Source organism: Sphaeramia orbicularis, chromosome 9 (assembly GCF_902148855.1).
Source record: "Sphaeramia orbicularis chromosome 9, fSphaOr1.1, whole genome shotgun sequence".
NCBI lineage: Eukaryota > Metazoa > Chordata > Actinopteri > Kurtiformes > Apogonidae > Sphaeramia > Sphaeramia orbicularis.
In genome coordinates this window covers 53437245-53455612 of record NC_043965.1, presented here as the reverse complement: position 1 = coordinate 53455612, position 18368 = coordinate 53437245, and the positions used below count along the sequence as shown (strand labels likewise).

At 36.8% G+C, this 18368-nt stretch overlaps 1 protein-coding gene across 1 annotated transcript in view; it reads left to right on the top strand.

Moving 5' to 3' along the window:
* Positions 1-12995, top strand: part of LOC115425657 (doublesex- and mab-3-related transcription factor 1-like) — a 38470-nt gene extending 25475 nt beyond the window's left edge. Inside the window, exon 7 of the mRNA XM_030143334.1 lies at positions 12835-12995. Within this exon, the coding sequence (XP_029999194.1) occupies positions 12835-12995 (161 nt within the window). The remainder of the gene's footprint in view (positions 1-12834) is intronic.
* The last annotated feature ends 5373 nt before the right edge of the window (positions 12996-18368 follow it).

The window sequence follows — 18368 nt, the reverse complement described above, 5'->3', positions numbered from 1 at the left end:
TGCCCAGGGTGTGCCCCGCCTTCACCCATAAGTAGCTGGCATAGGCTCTAGTGACCTCCGTGTCCCTAGTGAGGATAAAGGGGGTTCAAAAAAATGAATGAATGAATATATGTAGTTTTGATATTCGGAATTCTCAACAGCAGGCTGAAGTAGCAAAATACTATGACACAAACCTCCAACAAATTAACACTGCATCTATCCGCAGACTGTATCAACTGATGCCTGAAAGTCATTGTTTACCCACATCTTGTCAATATCTGGCCTAAAGATCTGTTTTGAATTACCAAACACAGTCAGAACTGTCACAGTTTAGTCTGAGCTGTGAATCAACGGACGCCTGCAACTGTAATAACATAGAATTGTAAATTTGGACCATCATAACCTTCCATGTCAATATCCATGTCACTGAGTAATGGTTTATCTCAGATGCCTCTGAACCCAGAAAGGTCCTCAGCCAATCTAATAAGGCTTTCTTTCGTCTCAGTGAAGTTCGACCTGGCATTTTTGGCTGTAACTCCATATTGTAGAGTTTGGCAAAGATTCTCCACCATAGCCTGATCCATGTGGTTCTGTCTGCTCCAGATGAAAAACAGCTCTTGTCATCCCAGGGACCAGAGATCATGGTGTTCAGCGTAGACTCGACCCTTGCCTTATATACAGGGTGGGGAAGCAAAATTTACAATATTTTGAGGCAGGGATTGAAAAACAGTGTATGACCAATTAGTTTATTGAAAGTCATGAGAATTTATTTACCACAAGAAAATTTACATAATAGAAAATGTTTTTATTCTATGTGTCCTCCTACTTTCTCAGTAACTGCCTTCACACGCTTCGTGAAACTTGCGCAAGTGTTCCTCAAATATTTGAGTGACAACTTCTCCCATTCTTCTTTAACAGTATCTTCCAGACTTTCTGGTAATAGTTTTGCTCATAGTCATTCTCTTCTTTCCATTATAAACAGTCTTTATGGACACTCCAACTATTTTTGAAATCTCCTTTGGTGTGACGAGTGCATTCAGCAAATCACACACTCTTTGACGTTTGCTTTCCTGATTACTCATATGGGCAAAAGTTTCTGAAAAGGTATGGATAATAGTGTTAGGTATGATTATGACATCAATATATGTTTGGTTTCAAAACAATTGACGTAGCGCTTGCTGAGAAAAAAACACTAAATGTTCATTGTAAATTTTGCTTCCCCACCCTGTACACTAGCTATTTCTTATTTTGGTTTGTAGACATCTCTATGTATAATATCTACAACATGTATAGGACAATATTTAGATTAAATTATTTCTAAAAGACAGCGTAGCTTTCATACTGTATTGCTTGTTGTTTTATCAGATGTAAAAACAGTAACATAATATCACTATTTTTTTATCATTAATACTTGTCATCAGCCATGGAAAATCCAGACATCCACTAGTAATTGGTCAAAAACTACCCAAAAAGGAACTAAACCATGTTTAAGGTTGATCCATACCAAGGCCACCTTTTTCTTTTCTTTTTCATTTTCTTTGTCTTTTTTTTTTTTTTTTTTTTTTTTTTTTGACCAGTGTTTAGCTGTTTGGTCCAAGCTATGTTCTGGGAAGGTTTCACACCTCCGTAGGTTCAGAGTAATGTACTATATGTGCAAAAAGAGTTAAAACTTTAGTATTTCTTACTAAAAAAGAATCTTCACAATTGGTTGAATGCTGTCCTTTTATTCCTTTTTGCACATTACAAAGTAGATGATATTTTGTAGTAATCATGTATATGGTAACATGTCGTTTTGCTCCTTAGTCACATTCCGCACATTGTTTGAAAAGCACTGACACTCACCGTGGATTGAAAAATGATTTTGGTGTGGCAGCTCTCTGAAACAGCTGAACGACTTGAATAAACACATTTGGCAGCTTTAGAACCCCTGAGAGGCATCCTCCTTTTCATAGCAATATATTTCACTCTTCCTGTGTCCTTTACTTGGGCATTTTTCTTACCCTGTCGACTCACAATGAATCTCTTGTAATGATAGAAAAGTCTTGCACATATTGATCGGCCATCTCGGCTCATTATTGCATATCCATAACTTTGCGACAGATCACGTCACGAAGCACTGTGATAGACTGACAGGCCATTTTGTGAGTTGATGGGGCACAGTAACCGAACTGGTGATTTAGCATAGGGACGAAGGCTCTGTCACGCCTCTCCAGCAGTCATCTTCACCAGGGACAGATTGGTTAACAATGCAGGAACAAAGGTTCCTCTCTGCTTAATTAGCCTTTGACCCTGATACTGCCGTCTGTCAGACTACACTCTGTTCAGATCCACAGCAAACCAATAATGAGCTTTTAAGTGTTCGTGACCCTCAGTAATGGCAGCACAAGGGACTGCATCCCTTTGAAGACTTGTCTCAACATCTCTTCATTTGGCAGTTTAGACTGAAAACACTATTGCATGAACAGTAAAGCAAATTACACACACAAAAAAAAAAATCTATCATTTGGCTTCACGTAGGTCTCTGATCAGGTGTTAAATGGATTTTGAGTAATATTTGGAGCTTCACCCACAGCCTTACTGAAAGAGAATTGGTCAGAGATTAGTTTACTTCTGGTGTTAGCCCCACAGAAGAAATGTTCCCAAACTCTTAAGAATGCAGTAGGTGACAATATGTAAAAGAAAAAAAAATTGGATCAAAACAGTTTTGATTTCAATTTGGAAAAAGATCTTGATTAAGAACAGTTTTGTTCTGATTTTCATAAGCTGTATATACAATTATGATGAGGCCTCCATATCACCCACACTTTGTGTTTTGACCAACAGCAAATTTTGTCATTTCTACATTCACCTCACGTTTTAGCCACAGAGGTTGCCAAAAACATTAAATTGGTAAACACACTGCTTCAAACCTGTCAACACCGTACAAGGGCTGAACGATGTGCAAAAACTCTTACATTACAATTACATTTACAGATACTATAATATGAGTCACAATATTAGTCGGACTGTTCATCCTTACTTACACTAGAAGTTACATTTATGTCTGATTAATGTTGCCCACATTATACTTTATTATTTTTAATAACATAGCTATAGGCTTAAATATTGATAGCCACCAATCCATCCCTCTGTGTAAAAATCTACACTAATGGCAGGAAATAGGTTCACTTTTTCAATATTAAATCAAAGCTTTGATCTCATAGAACCACATAGTTTTTGTGGTCTACCCTAGCCTGCCTTGAACCCTCTGTTGTCTGGTTTTAAAGTCCTTGTTATTGGCATGCTCGCCTATTTCACTTTTACCAATCTGTAACACAAGAAAACAGATCTTTGTAGAGCACACAAAATTTTGCAAATGAGCATCATTTCCCTTAAACAGTATTTGTCAAAGCCAACTTCAAGGTTTTGATTGTTAGGCTATGTACTGAATAATAATGCAAAACATCATTAAAGCACTGACATTCTTAATCTCAGAACCAACTCAACTTTGCACACAAATTAAGTCTTAAAATACTTGAAAATCAATTAGTTTTGAAATAGCAAAAGTCATCTACCAAGAAAAATCAAGAATAATGAAAAGCTAAGTTCAGTGGAGTTGTAATGATAATTTTCTTCATCTTTGTCCCCAGCTTAATACTGTTGGTGACACGTATTAAAGGCATACAGAATCTAGAGTCATTAAAAATACTGAGATATGATCAATGGTTTGAAACTGAGGGTGAAGGTCTGTATTGTGAACATCAGCTGAGGAGCAGGAGCCTCCACCTTTCACTGCTCAGTATTTAAAGGCTGCCTGCCTGCTCTTTGAGTTTTCTGGGTCATTAAGTCCTGCTGCTGGCCTGATGATGACGAGCCAGTTGCTCATATGCCTTCCAGAGTGGTAAGCGTCCATCTCTACAAGGGGTGTCCTCAGATGGACACATATGGGACCCTCTTAAACCTTCCAGGAACAGTTTTTTAGACACTGTTCGTATCATTTTTAATGGGAGCCATTTAATTCCAGACTAGCCTTGTCATGTGACAGGCAACTCTTCATTTTTAAGATTGAATTTCCCCCCCCTCAGTATTAGTTTCAGATAAGTGCTCTTGTCCATGGCCAACACACATTCACTCACAAGTCAGAAAGCGTTTTTTTTTTTTTTTGGTAACTTTTATTTTGCAAATTATAAACAACCTGATTGTCTTTAAAATCCTTACTCCTCACATAACTAATTTAACGGCTTACAGTATAGACAGCTATCATTCATATACATTTTATTGTTGTCAACATGTCCCCAGTCTGGAGAAACAGATGGTAGTAGTGCCTTACAAGTTCAATAATGTACCCTGTTACTGTTAATAAAACCAAATGTATTGTATTTGTAGATACCTGTAAAAACTGGATTAGTTTAAGCACACACTACCCTTGCGTGATACGAGGAAAATCTGCAATGTGAGGTAACATTCAATACTTCAATAACAATATGAGTTGGGAGTGTTTAACAAAAATACTACTACATGTTAACACTGTTAATTAGAATATGGAGAAGCTTATGCTCATTGAGTAAAAATATGAAATCAGTTATTTTAAACATGCTTTCAGATCATTATTATTTTCTGTTTTTTGTGATTTGTTTGGTGAATGTTAATGAATATTCTGTTAAAGTGGACACCCCAGTCAGACAGCCATTTCTGACAAAATATATATTTTTTTTAGTAGTGATAATTAACAAGACATTGTGGACAGAAAAACAACAACTGACAAAATTCTTTTCTGTCCTTCATTTAAAGTCACCAGGCTCCTTTTTAAACAACAGTAATTTTATCTCACCTTTGGTGCTGCTTCAGACATTATAAATGTAGCAAACAGTGAACTAATAATGATTTTTGGTGGCTAAAATCCACTTTGCTGCCTCCCTTGCAGTACATTCCTTTGTACTGTGAGTCCTGTCTGCTTCTCCACCTTCAGTGGACATAGTCTCAGCATGTCAGAGCAGAGAATACTGATTATTTGCTATAATTTTGAAACTAATTTTGCACATTTGATGGTTGTCTTTGTGACTTAAAATGTGGTTTCTGTGATCTAGCAAATGCAGGACACCGTTATTTATGCTTTACACATATTCTAATGATATATATATTTTTAAAATTATGGAACCACTGAAAATTCAAAACACCTTTTTTACATCTTGTCACTCATGACTTGACTCACCTTACATGAATGCAAAATTGTGCGTGCATGTTTACTTAAGTGTTATCTACCCCTATGACCTCTGTGTACGGTGGATGAGTGTTGAGTATGAAACCACAGAAAAAGAGCTTATCCTGGGTAGATCAGACTGAATTACCATGTCCTCACATCTGGGCTTTTGTTTGCCTCTTTGGCAGCAGCAGAAATGATTGCACCTTCATTCATTCATTCACTCCCTCTCTTAACAGGACAAGTGGGAGGTTAAAAAAGATTCCTTTTGTTATTCCACACAAAGACTGTTTAAGAGTTTGGAAATCTTATATAGAGTGATGAGTGACGAGAAAAGGGCAAAAGTTCATTCAACAGAATAAACTCTCTTTGTGTATCTGCTGCAGGCAAAGCCTGGGCAAAGTAACATACAGTATCAGTAGCATTGTGCTCTCATAGCTCAAAGACTTGAACATCGAATGTTCAGTGTGAATGTATTGAGACTGATAAGTGTTGTAAGAAAAAAAGATCTTGGTGTAGCTTGTGACATTAAAAACATTTGAAAACCTGGAACCAAAGTGGAACGTTATCTACAAATTTTACGAACTGTACCTGTCTGTAATGATTTAATGAAGCTGTGAGACTAGAAGCTGTTAACTGTTAGACTAGGACAGTTTGACCACTAGTGACAGTGACAGGTGATAATGGAAGAGAAACAGTGGCATTAAATCGCAGATATATTAATAGATTTAGATTCATGTACAAGTCAACAAGGCTTGGTTTTGGCATTCAGAAATTGGAAAATACATATAAAACTTTTTCAGAAACTGTAAAACAGCTTAGCTTTTTGCTGTCGTACCATGAGCCACCACTAAGGGAATTGGTGACACTTCTCAAATCTGTTTCTCATGTTACAATATTATGGAATCACATGAACATCAGAATCTAGGACCTATGTTTTCCCCCTTTTTGTAATTTTGGTGATGTAATTTCCATTCTTTTCTGTTCTAATTTAACTTTCAAGTATCAAAGAAAGAAAAACAATTGATTATGGTAACTAATCGCTTCCATACCCCCCCCCCCCATTATTATGGATGTCCTCCAAAACAGTTCATCCTTTCCCAATGCTACCTACCAACCTATCCTACCAAGTTTCTGGAAATAATCTTGCTCACAGAAAAAAACAAATGGGAGTAATAATCCTTCTTGGGAGATGTTATAATCTATATTTAATCTTTGTTCTGATTTTTTATGTCAAATTTTTTTGGTATCAGCTTTTGCAGACTTACTTTGATTTTATATCATTGTAAGTTCAATTTGAATAGCGTAAAGACAAAAAAAAAAAAAACAATTTAAAGATGTACTGCGCAAGGCTGTGATGGGCATTTTCACACTAAATTTAATTGAACAAAGTATTAACAATGTAAATAATGTGTTAAATGTTTAATTAGTTGTAGCTCCAGTGTCATTAATGAGTGGGTTAATTGAGAACAGGGCTTTGTGTAGTTTCAATTGGCATTAATCTATATTAAACAAGAAAGCAGGAGACAGCATGATGCAGCAGAAAACATGTGTACCACATTGTGTCGTGATTTAACATCCCCACTGCAACTAACACGTCCAGTTGCTTTCAGCCTTTAATTACATCATAGATTTCCTGCTGATGAACAGGAGAAGAATTAACAGTGAGAGGGCTAATTCACAGCCCCTCTCCCCCACCCACAGGCTGTTATTGCTGTACAAGAAGACCACAGGGGAGGAAAGAAAAGAGCTGGGTGCACTTAGCTACACAAACATTAGTATTAACGATTGGGCTGCCAGTTTGGAATTGGTGACAAACTGCAGACGTGGAAAAATTGGAGTCCGAAACCAATCAGGAAGTTAATGAGGAGAAAAATTACTCCTCTTATTCCCTCCCACTACTGAGGAGGAGGGGAGAGAGAGAGAGAGAGAGAGATCCAGGGTTAGCCTGAATAAGGCAAATGAAGGCACAGGATTCTGGGTAACTGTAGACATTATTTACATCAATATTAATATGATCACAAGGTTATTCTGAGTAAACGTGTATGTGACACTTTTTGATAATCAGGAATGTAAAATAATAATGTTATTTAAGGTTTAGGCAGTTGTGGCTGTTTTTACAGTTTTTTTAATGGTCATATGAAAACAGGAATTAGCTGCAGTCCTGGTACTTTATGTAGTCATGTTCACCTAATAGGATTGAAGGCATAGCCATAGCTTGTTTAAAACAAGTAGATAGTGTGATATCATTTTGGTTTTTGGGTGACTGTAGATGCCTCAACTGCATTTTATCTCTCAACATGTTTAACAAACACATATGGGATTACTTATAATACCATTCACTCGCAGGAATGGTAAAATTAAAGTTCATACAATATTTTTTGTGACAGATTTCTCTGATAATGTTGTTAGTCACAAATACAGCTGCTAAAATCATTGGCCTCCCCACACCCAACCTCACAGAACTAAATAACAGATCCATCACCCGAATGGCAAACACAATAGTCCAGGACAACACGCACCCATTACACCGCTACTTCATCCCACTACCCTCAGGATGCAGGTACAGGACATTAAAATTCAGGAGGGCCCGTCTTGGGAAAAGCCTGATCCCCGCAGCCATAGCTGCCCTAAACACCAGGCCCCGCTGACAGGCTGACCAGTCTGCTAACTGTCATTTCATCAATGTCTCTTTTTGTTATGTCTGCCCCTACTGTTGTTGTTGTTATCTGTGTTGTATAATGTTGCTGTCTTTTTTTTGTAATGTTCAGTCAGTGAAGATGAATTTCCCCACGGGGACCAATAAATTAAATCTAAATCTAAATCTAGTATAATGTTGCATGCACAACTGCAGTACTACTGTAATGAAAAAAAATATTTTACTCAACAAGCTGAAGCTCCATAAGTTCAGTGACCACACCTGTCTGCCCTAGAGCTCACCTTCTTTAAGACTGGAATCCTTATTAACCTCCTAAAACCCAGGACATTTCAGCAAAGTACAAGCTCTTTTGTTTTTTATTAAGTAAGTGCCTATATTGGAAAGATCATGATGCAACAGTTTTTTTCAGATGCAGTTTTTAAAATTTTTTTGGAATGTCTTTTATGATGGACAGTGTTCTTTTCTTTTTTCTTTTTTTGGTATAAAGTTGTGAAACTCTTGTCCACAAATGTGGACAGTGGGTCCTAGGAGTTTAAAAGAGCATCAGTAGAATTATTAAAGGGTATATAAAAAGCAAATGAGTCAAGAATGACTCCTGGAAAACAAAATTATCCACCTTTTTTTTTTTCACTTTTTCCCAACAAGGGGAACACATGCAGATAGGTAATGTTTTGTCACCTTTTTTGGGCCACCGACTATCAACTTGAACATCACTGAACTTTTCAGAAAAACTATTCTTTTCAGTTAAGCAATTAGATGAGATGGGAACTTAAAAATGTTGGGCCAGTGGTTAGTACAGGCTCTATCCATCTATGTGGAGTGTAGAAACCAGACAGAGCTTTCAGAAACCTCTATATGTGAACCACATTGTCCAGACACACTGAATCTTATCGGTTAGTGTAGTGTTTTTCTCACCCTACATGATGCACACTAGTCTGACATACTGCTGCTTCCTCAGATGTTGTCAGGACAGTATTGTTTTTGTCTCTCACCAGACAAACTACCAGTGCCATGTCAGTGCTTTTGTTGTCTATCCAAAAAAGTAAGTAAGGGGTCCTTAGTATTTCTAGACAAATAGAAGCTAGTTGGAGCAATTAAAAAAGTATGTATCCACACTTTCCATTCAGATACTACAAAGACGCCTTCTGTTTTACTGCTTAAAGCTGATGAGTAGTATATCATGTATTTGACATTTTCTTTGATGGAGGTATCTTTAAACCTGTTCAAGGACCTGTTTCACCTAAAGCCAAGGAGCCACTTCAAACATTATACAAGTTTTTTTAAGGAAGCTACAAATGAGATCAAAACAGTGTGAACCGTATGTGCCAGGTCCAGATGAATGAATATGGGACATTTGTAACATGTGGGTGGCTGTACAAATACAGTAGATTGCTGCTAACCAGCCTAATGGCTGCACAGCTCACTGTTATTAGTGTGTGCAGCAGCTGTAGAACTGGTATTAAAATGACTGGGTGCACATAGCTTTCATGTTTACTGTAAAATACCTTATGCTTTTCTCTTGCATTCATTGTCTTCCCTCTTGTTGACTGATTCAATTTGCTGTAAATCCTGTGCTTTGGTAAGAATCATTTTACTGTACAGTCATATTTATATCAGGTGAACCCAGCACTAACAGAGCTGCCCATTTATTGTGAAGTGCTGATGATACGACTCTGCTGTTATGTCTGTCTCACAATAGTATTTCTCTCCTCCTTTTTATTTACTCTCCTTATAGTGCGTAGACATATTTATTTTATGTGTGCTGCGGTACTGTATACCTATTCCCGATGCAATATGAATTTATCATATTAATGACTTTGAGGAGTATCCAAGAAAAAGATTTGTAGATCAAAACCTGTCAAAGATGTGATATTTATATTTCTTTTATATCCATAAATATACTTTGCCATACAGGGACTGCAATTGAATGTTTTTCATTATGCTTTTTTTTAATTTTTCTTTGAAGATAAGGAAGTAGTATTTTACCAATGTCCAATTTAAGGAGATTTAAATACAAAGACCTGATGACAAGGTTTAAAAATTCATGGCAAAGCCTGCAGTTTCTTGAATTTCTATTTGAGGCTGGTTCCAAATGTTCACAAGTTCCAAAAGCAACAGGAAAAAAAAAAAAAAAAAATATTTAAAGCCTTATGTTGATATTGTCATCCTTGTACAATACACGGCTTTGACATTTTTATGTTAGGTGACCTTTTATATAACCCGTCAATTAAAATTGTAATAAATCTTGAAGTTATACATGATTAAGACTGTGGCTTTTTAGAGGAACAGGTGGGTTTAAGTGCCATCTTCAGGCTCAGATGGTAGAGCAGGTCATCCAATAACCGAAGGGTTGGCGGTTCGAATCCCGCTCTGTCCATGTGCTGTTGTGTCCTTGGGCAAGATACTTTACCCTCCTTGCCTCCAGTGCTGCTACTCACACTGGTGTGTGAATGTTTGGTGGTGGTCGGAGGGGCTGTAGGTGCAGATTGGCAGCCACGCTTCTGTCAGTCTGCCCCAGGGCAGCTGTGGACACAAATGTAGTTTACCACCGCCAGAGGGACAATGTGTGAGGGAATGAATAATGGATCCTCTGTACGCGCTTTGAGTATGCGTTCATAGAAAGCGCTATATAAGTCTAATCCATTTTTAATATTATTATTATTACAGCTCATTTCTCTGCTGTGTCAGATCTATGAAGATTCTGTTGAATAAAATATTTTCAGATGTGTCCATGGCCCATGTATAACAAGGATTGTTTGTAAATCAGGTTGTCGGTCCTCATAACATTTAAAATGCAGTATCTCTGGATGGAATATATTGAGATTTGACCAACGTGCACTTGGATGAACTGAAAAGATTTGATGTGGCCGGAAGGTGAAGGTTTCTGTGATCATGTCTGTCCATGCTCATGAATGCCTTGTGGAAATGTCTTCAAGTTTGACACATGCACTCTCAGGGATTAACTGATGAGATAGAAATGCTCCAATGGTCCAAAGGAAGGTTGTAAAGTCTAAAGTAAAGGTCACTAAACTCAAACACGGGGCTGCTGCTAAGAGATTATCTAAGATAGGGATGTTAAACTCATTTTAGTTCAGGGGCCACATTCAGCCAAATTTGATCTGCCGTGGGCTGGACCAGTAAAATAATAACATAATAATATATAAATAATGTCAACTCCAAACTTTCCTCTATGTTTTAGAGTGAAAAAAGTAAATACATTATGAAAATGTTTGCATCTACAAACTATCTTTTAAAACAATGTGAACAACATAAACGAACTAAAATTTCTTAAGAAAAATATGTCCAATTTTAACAATATTGTGTTTTAGTTTATCATTTCCACATGTACATTACAACGTACAGATCGCAGTGGACCTACAAATACACAAAACATTTAATAACAGGAAGAATATTGTTAAAATTGCACTTCTCTTTAAGACATTTCAGGTTGTTTGTATTTGTTCAGATTATTCACAGTTTTTGTGAAATGATAGTTTGTTTTAGTGTAAATACAGTAAAATTATGTGAAAATGTTTGCATGTACAAAGAGAAAATTTTTGAGTTGTCATCATTTATAGGTTATTATGATAGTATTTTACTGATCTGACCCCACTTGAGTGAAGTGGAACTAAAATGATTTTTAATATCTTCAGTGTAATTTTTGCATTTCACAAATTCATTCCACTGGGCTGGATTTGGCCGCATGTTTGACACTCCTGATCTAAGAGAGACTGCATGACTGCATGAGGAGATTATGTTGAAGGACTTGTGGAAGCATTTAATGGAACTTATTCTTGGCAGACAGCTGTTGCACAGTTACACAGTACAGACTCCTAAACACTCTGTCATGAAGCTTATAATATGGTAAATAGACTGAACTTATATAGTGCATTTTTCCTCACCTTCATGGTGCCCAAAGTGCATACACCAATCATACACCACTCATACACCAGTGGGCGGGTGCAAGGCGCTGCCAGGCCCTACTGGGAGCAATTTAGGGTTCAGTGTCTTGCCCAAGGACTCTTCGACACGTGGACAGTTGGAGCCAATGACCCTTTGGTCTCTACCAACTGAGCCACAGCCACCCTGAACTTGACCTGAACTTATGTACATTAACTTTATATTGGACTGTATAGTCTGTCAACTGGTGCAAATTAGTGTGTTTTTTTTATAGTCAGTGTGGTCTGTGTTTCCAGTAAATTACCATTAGCTTGGTGAGTTTCACTACTGGTCAACTCCGCCCTCTTATCTGATTATGATCATTTCCGGCTCCAATAACCAAGATGGGTATTGCCAAAATACACATTTGATGCCTCACAAACCTGAACATCTAGGTGAACATCCACTTATTATATGTATATATATTCAGACCTTCGTACAGTTTGATTTTGTTTAGATGTGAATCAAACTCTTACTGCTGTTCAAAACAGCATCTCAGATACTGCCTGATAGAAATAGACAATACTCTGGCTCCAGTCTCACCCAAATACACTTTACAGTCATTGGCAGGGATGTGTATGAATATCAAAAAAAGATCTGATTATTTTTTATATTTATAGCAATTTCAGAAAGTCAGTTTTCTTTCTTGCTTACTTTACATCAGCAAAATAAGGATGTTGTTTTTATAATGAATTTTTATCACTTTATTTCTTATTAATTTTTGTATGTGTTTGTGTGCCTTAGGTTCTAGGTTCTCTGTATTGTCCCACATAACAGTCTGCTGTAGATGGTCAGACAGTTTGCAGGGTATAAACTAGAAAGTTTGTTTATTGGAGGTTTATTCATGTTTAATGGTTTATCTAACTAATTATTTGACTGTTTGCTTATTTTCATTGTGTTTTTTATCAATTCAAATTCTATAAAGCCTTGTTGGGCAACCTTGTTGTGATATTGGGCTATACAAATAAAAGTGAACTGAATTGAATTAATGATTTGTTTTTGGAGTGTTAGTTGGTGTGACAGTGAATTAGGCTACTTTTTGTGATTGAGCAGGACTTTGTGTGTCCTTCCTCTGCAGCCTTCTCACCCAGCAGCATCAGCACCAGCCACGACTCCACCATGACCTGCCACTCCATCAACTCCCTGGTTAACGCCGATGTCAAGGCTGAGTGTGAGGCCAGCAGTGGGACAGCCGACTTCACCTTAAGCTCAATCATCGACGACAGTGCCACCAAATAAAGAAGTTAAGGATCAAATTTACAACAGAAACATGATACGATTTCTTAAGCAGTTCTTGGAAGACAGTTGAACAGTTCACTGACTTTCACAAGTTTCTTTGTTCTCTTATTTTGCAGACATTACTGAGATTACAAGTCGTTTGAGTGTTGTTAGCTCTTGTTTTAGCAGTTAATTTTCTTGTTATTCAATCCTGCTTCAAAGTGATTAGAAAATGAAAAAGAGGCAACATTTCAGAACATTCTAATATTATAATAGCACACTTAAAAATTAGGTTACATATGTGGAGAGTGCTTTGACAATGCAAAACAATGACTAAAATATGCAATTAATAATTGTCTTGATTGTGAGTAAGGGGCAAAATATTGAGCTAGATTGACAGCTTCCTGAATAATAATGTTAGGAGCCAACATCAATATTGTGATAGATTTATTTTAGCTGTGATGTTTCTTTCTTTTGATATTATGCACTAAATTAGCCCTTTCCAATGCACTAACAGTAAAAGTGATGGTAGTACAAAATCCACATGTATTCCTGTCATCAAATGGAGTAAATATCTGTCATACTTTCAGTTAGATCTGTAACATTCCGTTAACTGATTTGTCGATGCTTATTAAATTAATCATCAACTATTTTGATAATTAATTCCGATATTTTTTAAGGGAAGAAAGTAAATTAAAAAAAATCTCTGATTCTCAGCTTTTGAAATTGGAGATGGTTAAAGAAGTAGTTTGAGTATTTTATAGTTTGGCTTCTTTCTTCCTCTGAGAGTAAACTGAATACCTGTGGCTTGTGAAACACACAAGACATTTGATGATGTCATCTTCAAGTTTAGGAAACATTGAACTACATTTCTTGCCATTTTGACATTTAATAGACCAAGAAAGAAAACATTTGATGAATTAATTAATGAAAACAATTTATAATGAAATTGTGAATGAATCAAACTGTGGAAGAAACCTGTTGGATTTATTTGAGATATCTGCGTAATATATTTAGATAATTCCTATGCCCAAGCATAGTTCACTGGCCTTATAGAAATTCTAAGCATTGTTATTGCTTTTAATTTTTCAATAGGAATTAATACATTTTTGAAAGACTAAATGTTAAGTGACAGAATATGATACAATGTATGAGTGTTATTCATGAGTGTGACAAACAGCTCAGTAACGCCCAAAAGATCCTTTTAAAATTGAAGCTCATGCATGAAGTTTCACGTCAACATTAGTAGTGACCTTACAAAATTCCCCACACCCAACAGGAAGTCTGCCACTGTGTTTGGAATTCATAGTTCTTGCCCCATTTTCCCATATTAAATAAAATGTAAATCATTTTCATAGCATCCACAAGAAGGCAACATCTGAAAACAAACCACTGACCTCCTGCTCCATATGTGCTTTCTTTCCACTTCATTTGCTCTGCATTTTTGCTCTCATCACTTATAGTGGAAGTGCATTTATTGAGGTTTTGTTTTAACAACAGCATTTTGGAGATAATATTAGGTTTTGAAGATACTAAAACGCCATGAACACTTTTTGCATAACCTTTATTTTTCCTGGAAAGTTACATCATAATTTTTGTGATTTTATTTTGTTAGTAATTATTCCTCTCATATTCCCCAGTACATCATTCGGTATTCTTTGAAGGAGACTCGTGGGGTCTAAAGATTTCCACAAAGAGCCTTTCTTATTGGAGTCCCAGTCTGAAACACAAAGCCATCCTTTGCAGTACAATTGGAAGGTTAGGAGGGAGAAGATTCCAACAGACGGGTTCGACATGAATCATGTTTCCCTCCGTTGCATTGGCATGTGATGAGCACTGGCTTCTTATTTATGGCACTGATCTGGTGGCATTGTTTATTTCAGAGAATTTGCATGTCTATTGTATATTTAACCCCTTCAATCCACAAGGTGCATGCTGTGCACTCAGGCGTTTAGGTGTGACATTTTAGAAGTACACCTTTAGCACTGAATTAGCAGCAGCAACATAGAGTTGAAACAATACAGATAACTTGAAGCAAAAAGGGCTCCAAAAACTAAGACTGACTGCTCTGTCATGCTTAATTTTAGAAATGTAAACATTTTTGGAGTCATCTATGGACTCTTGGATGGCTTGTTTCTTCTTTTGGACAAGAAACTAATTTTAACACATCTAGGCCCTTTGATAATAGTGTTTCACGGATATTTTACACACCAAACAAGTATTTGATCGAAGAAATTAATTGAAAGTTTGCTTGACAGTAAAAGTGTTGGTTTTAGCTTTGCTAAGGTCATGTTTAATTGATTAGGCTTTGGCCCCATTCCTGTGACATTTAACACTGAAAAGCTAATGGTTATTACTGGAAAACATTTTTTCTGCCCTCATTTTATTTCATAAAATAAATTAGTAATAGAGTGCAAATTTTTTTCTCTTTCCTTTGCAAAAGCTGACTAGTACACGACACTGTACCGCATATTGTTTGTGTTTCCTATGCTTTATAGACTTTCATTTTGAACTGCATGCTTTGAAAGTGTTATTTGTGTTTGTATTTGAATAAGACAGCAACAAAAGTAATTTGGGGTCTCTGTGTTTATGTCGCTACAAGTTTTGAGGAAATAAAAACGTTCTAAAGTGATGGAGTGTAAATGTGATTGTGTGCTGGGAACAACAATATAAAACAGACAAAGAAAATTACTTGTATTTTCTTTCTGCTGTGTTGTGGGAACATTCATTGGATTCTGCCCCATCTGTTGTAATCAATAACGTGACCATCTTGTTTTTTTATGAAATGCACTTACTCTTAATTTCATCCACCAGTGGTTTTAGAGAGAAGAATGTGGAGTTACCTATAAGGCTTTGACATTATAAATCACCTCTTGAGACTAGATTGTACAGCAGTATCGATTGATCCTGATATATCACAGAAATTTACTGTCACTTCTGTTTTCAATTAAAGATACAATCAGTCAGATAATGACTTAATTGGATTTTACAGAAGATTGAGTTTTATTGCCCTGTGCTTTACGAGTTTAGTTAAGGAAGGCCATTTTATCACGGTTGTCAGGGGCGACCGGCTTAAAGCTCGCCTTGTCCTTCTGTAGCTGCTGCCCTGTGTACAGTGCAGGGGAGAAAGTGTCACAGGACTGGTTTTCCTTGAGCTGCCGGTGCCTTCATGAATCATGCCCTCACATAATAGATAAGAATCTGCTCCGATTCTGACCGGGACACCTCCTGTTGGAGACGACGGCTCGCTACAGGCACAAAGTGTGAGGGACATGGAAACTGGTGACAGAAGGTTGAAATTGTACTCAGAGCTATTAAAATATCAGACATAGGTGCTTGGGCAATGGAGCAAACATATTCCCATTATTCAGTGAGGAGGAATAAAGATCAACACATCTTTACAGAACAAATGAATAGGTGCATTTCCTTTCACTCCCTAAATGACATGTACACAATATACTGCTGAGAGTTTTATAAAATACTACATAATTGTTTCATTTAGGCTGTGGCAACATCATAATGAACATGTGGTTAAAGGTTTAGGGTTAGGAAAAGACTGTGCTAACCTAGTTCTAACCTAAAAAGTAAATACAGCATTTATTTGTGTTCGGAAACAGGACATGAACACCAGCCTCCTGTCTTCAAAAACAGGGAACACATACAGAGTCAGCTGTTCCACTGGAACTGGATGTGTTCCCTGGAAGTGATGGAACAGTTCCACACTGTCTTCATCAATTACAGTCCTATTTTTATTTTTTATTTTTATTTAATCCTTATTTAACCAGGAAAAAAAAGATCACATTGACATTAAGAACCTCTTTTTCAAGGGAGTCCTGGCCAAGATGAAATACAGTTACAACATACAAAAATGTACAGGACAAGTCAAACTTTGAAAAACAAGTGCAAGTCATTGAGTTAGTCTCTAGCACTTTGAGTATGGATTTAAAAGCATTTATGGAGATCAGTTCAGTCGGTTTCCAGTCTTTTAGCAACATATTCCATGTGCAAGGAGCAGAGTAGACGAATGTCCTTTTACCCAGTTCTGTATGGGTGAATGACAGAGAGGAGCAAATGCTCATTGATCACAGACAATAAGAATCAACACTTCTTATTATTAACCTACAGATAAAGGAAGGCAAAAGTCCAAACATGACCTTTTATATAAAGGTGTACCGGTGTCCCAGCCTCCTAGTGGACAGGACAGGCAATCCCACTCAAGAATACACCACAGTGATGTGTCATCGTTTCCTAAAGTCACAGTTTCCTGGTTTCCTAAAGAGAAACAGTGTCTAAACTTTACTTAGTTTTCCTTCCTAGACACACTATCCAGAAGTTTTGTGTTTCTACAGGTTTTGAATCAGCAATGCAAGGCAAAACTCATTTCTTTAATAACAACATTCACACATGAACCGACTCTTGACAGAGGCACAAAAATACATTAAAATATAAAAATGGGACCAATGGCCCTGTATCTTACCGGCCAAATTAAAAGCTTTGGGAAATGTATCCAGATGCCATTTATTATCACCCAGTTATGTGTATTTATTCTATTACAGAAATAGCCCATGTTTTGCTCATATTCCAATCCGATCTGTAAAAAATTCTAATTCCAACTTGATATCATTGATACTGATTTATTGGATCAATCCACTTCCTATCTGTTATGATGGGAAAATTTTTCAAAGTTGCACCAAATCCAGAATCAGATCCGGATCGAAATAATTTTAATACCTTGTGTTGACATCATCATAAAGAAGCTGTATACCAAGTTTGAAGTCAATCAGAACTGGAGTTTCGGAGAAGAAGACAATTGAAATTGTTTCCCCATAAGAGCCCATGTTAAATTTTCCATAAGTTCCCGGATTCAGAAGAAGATCCTGATCAGCATGTGGACATTATGTTTTGGTCATCTCCCCATCAGGGCTGGACTGTAGAAATTTACACTGGATATCATTTATATTTACTGAGTTATTGCATCGAATCACTTCATATCTCTTACAATGGGGAAATTTTTCAAAGTCACACCAAATCCAGAATCAGATCCGGATCCAAATAATTTCACTAAATTTTGTTGACATCATCATAAAGAAGCTGTATACCAAGTTTGAAGTCAATCGGAATTGTAGTTTCAGAGAAGAAGACGATTGAAATTTTTGTAACGGACGACAGATGATGCCGTCGGACGCCACATGACGACAACAGCTTACGGCCTGTCAGCCGGTAAGCTAAAAATGGTATTTAACAGGAAAAGTAAAATTAAAAAAAATAAAAAGTAGTAAATAGAAAAGACACAATGGTCCAGACACCAGATTCAATGGAACACATCAGATAACATTTTTGCTCTGATCTCAAAGAGCTGATCAACATACTGAAGGCATTCACTAATGTAAGTTA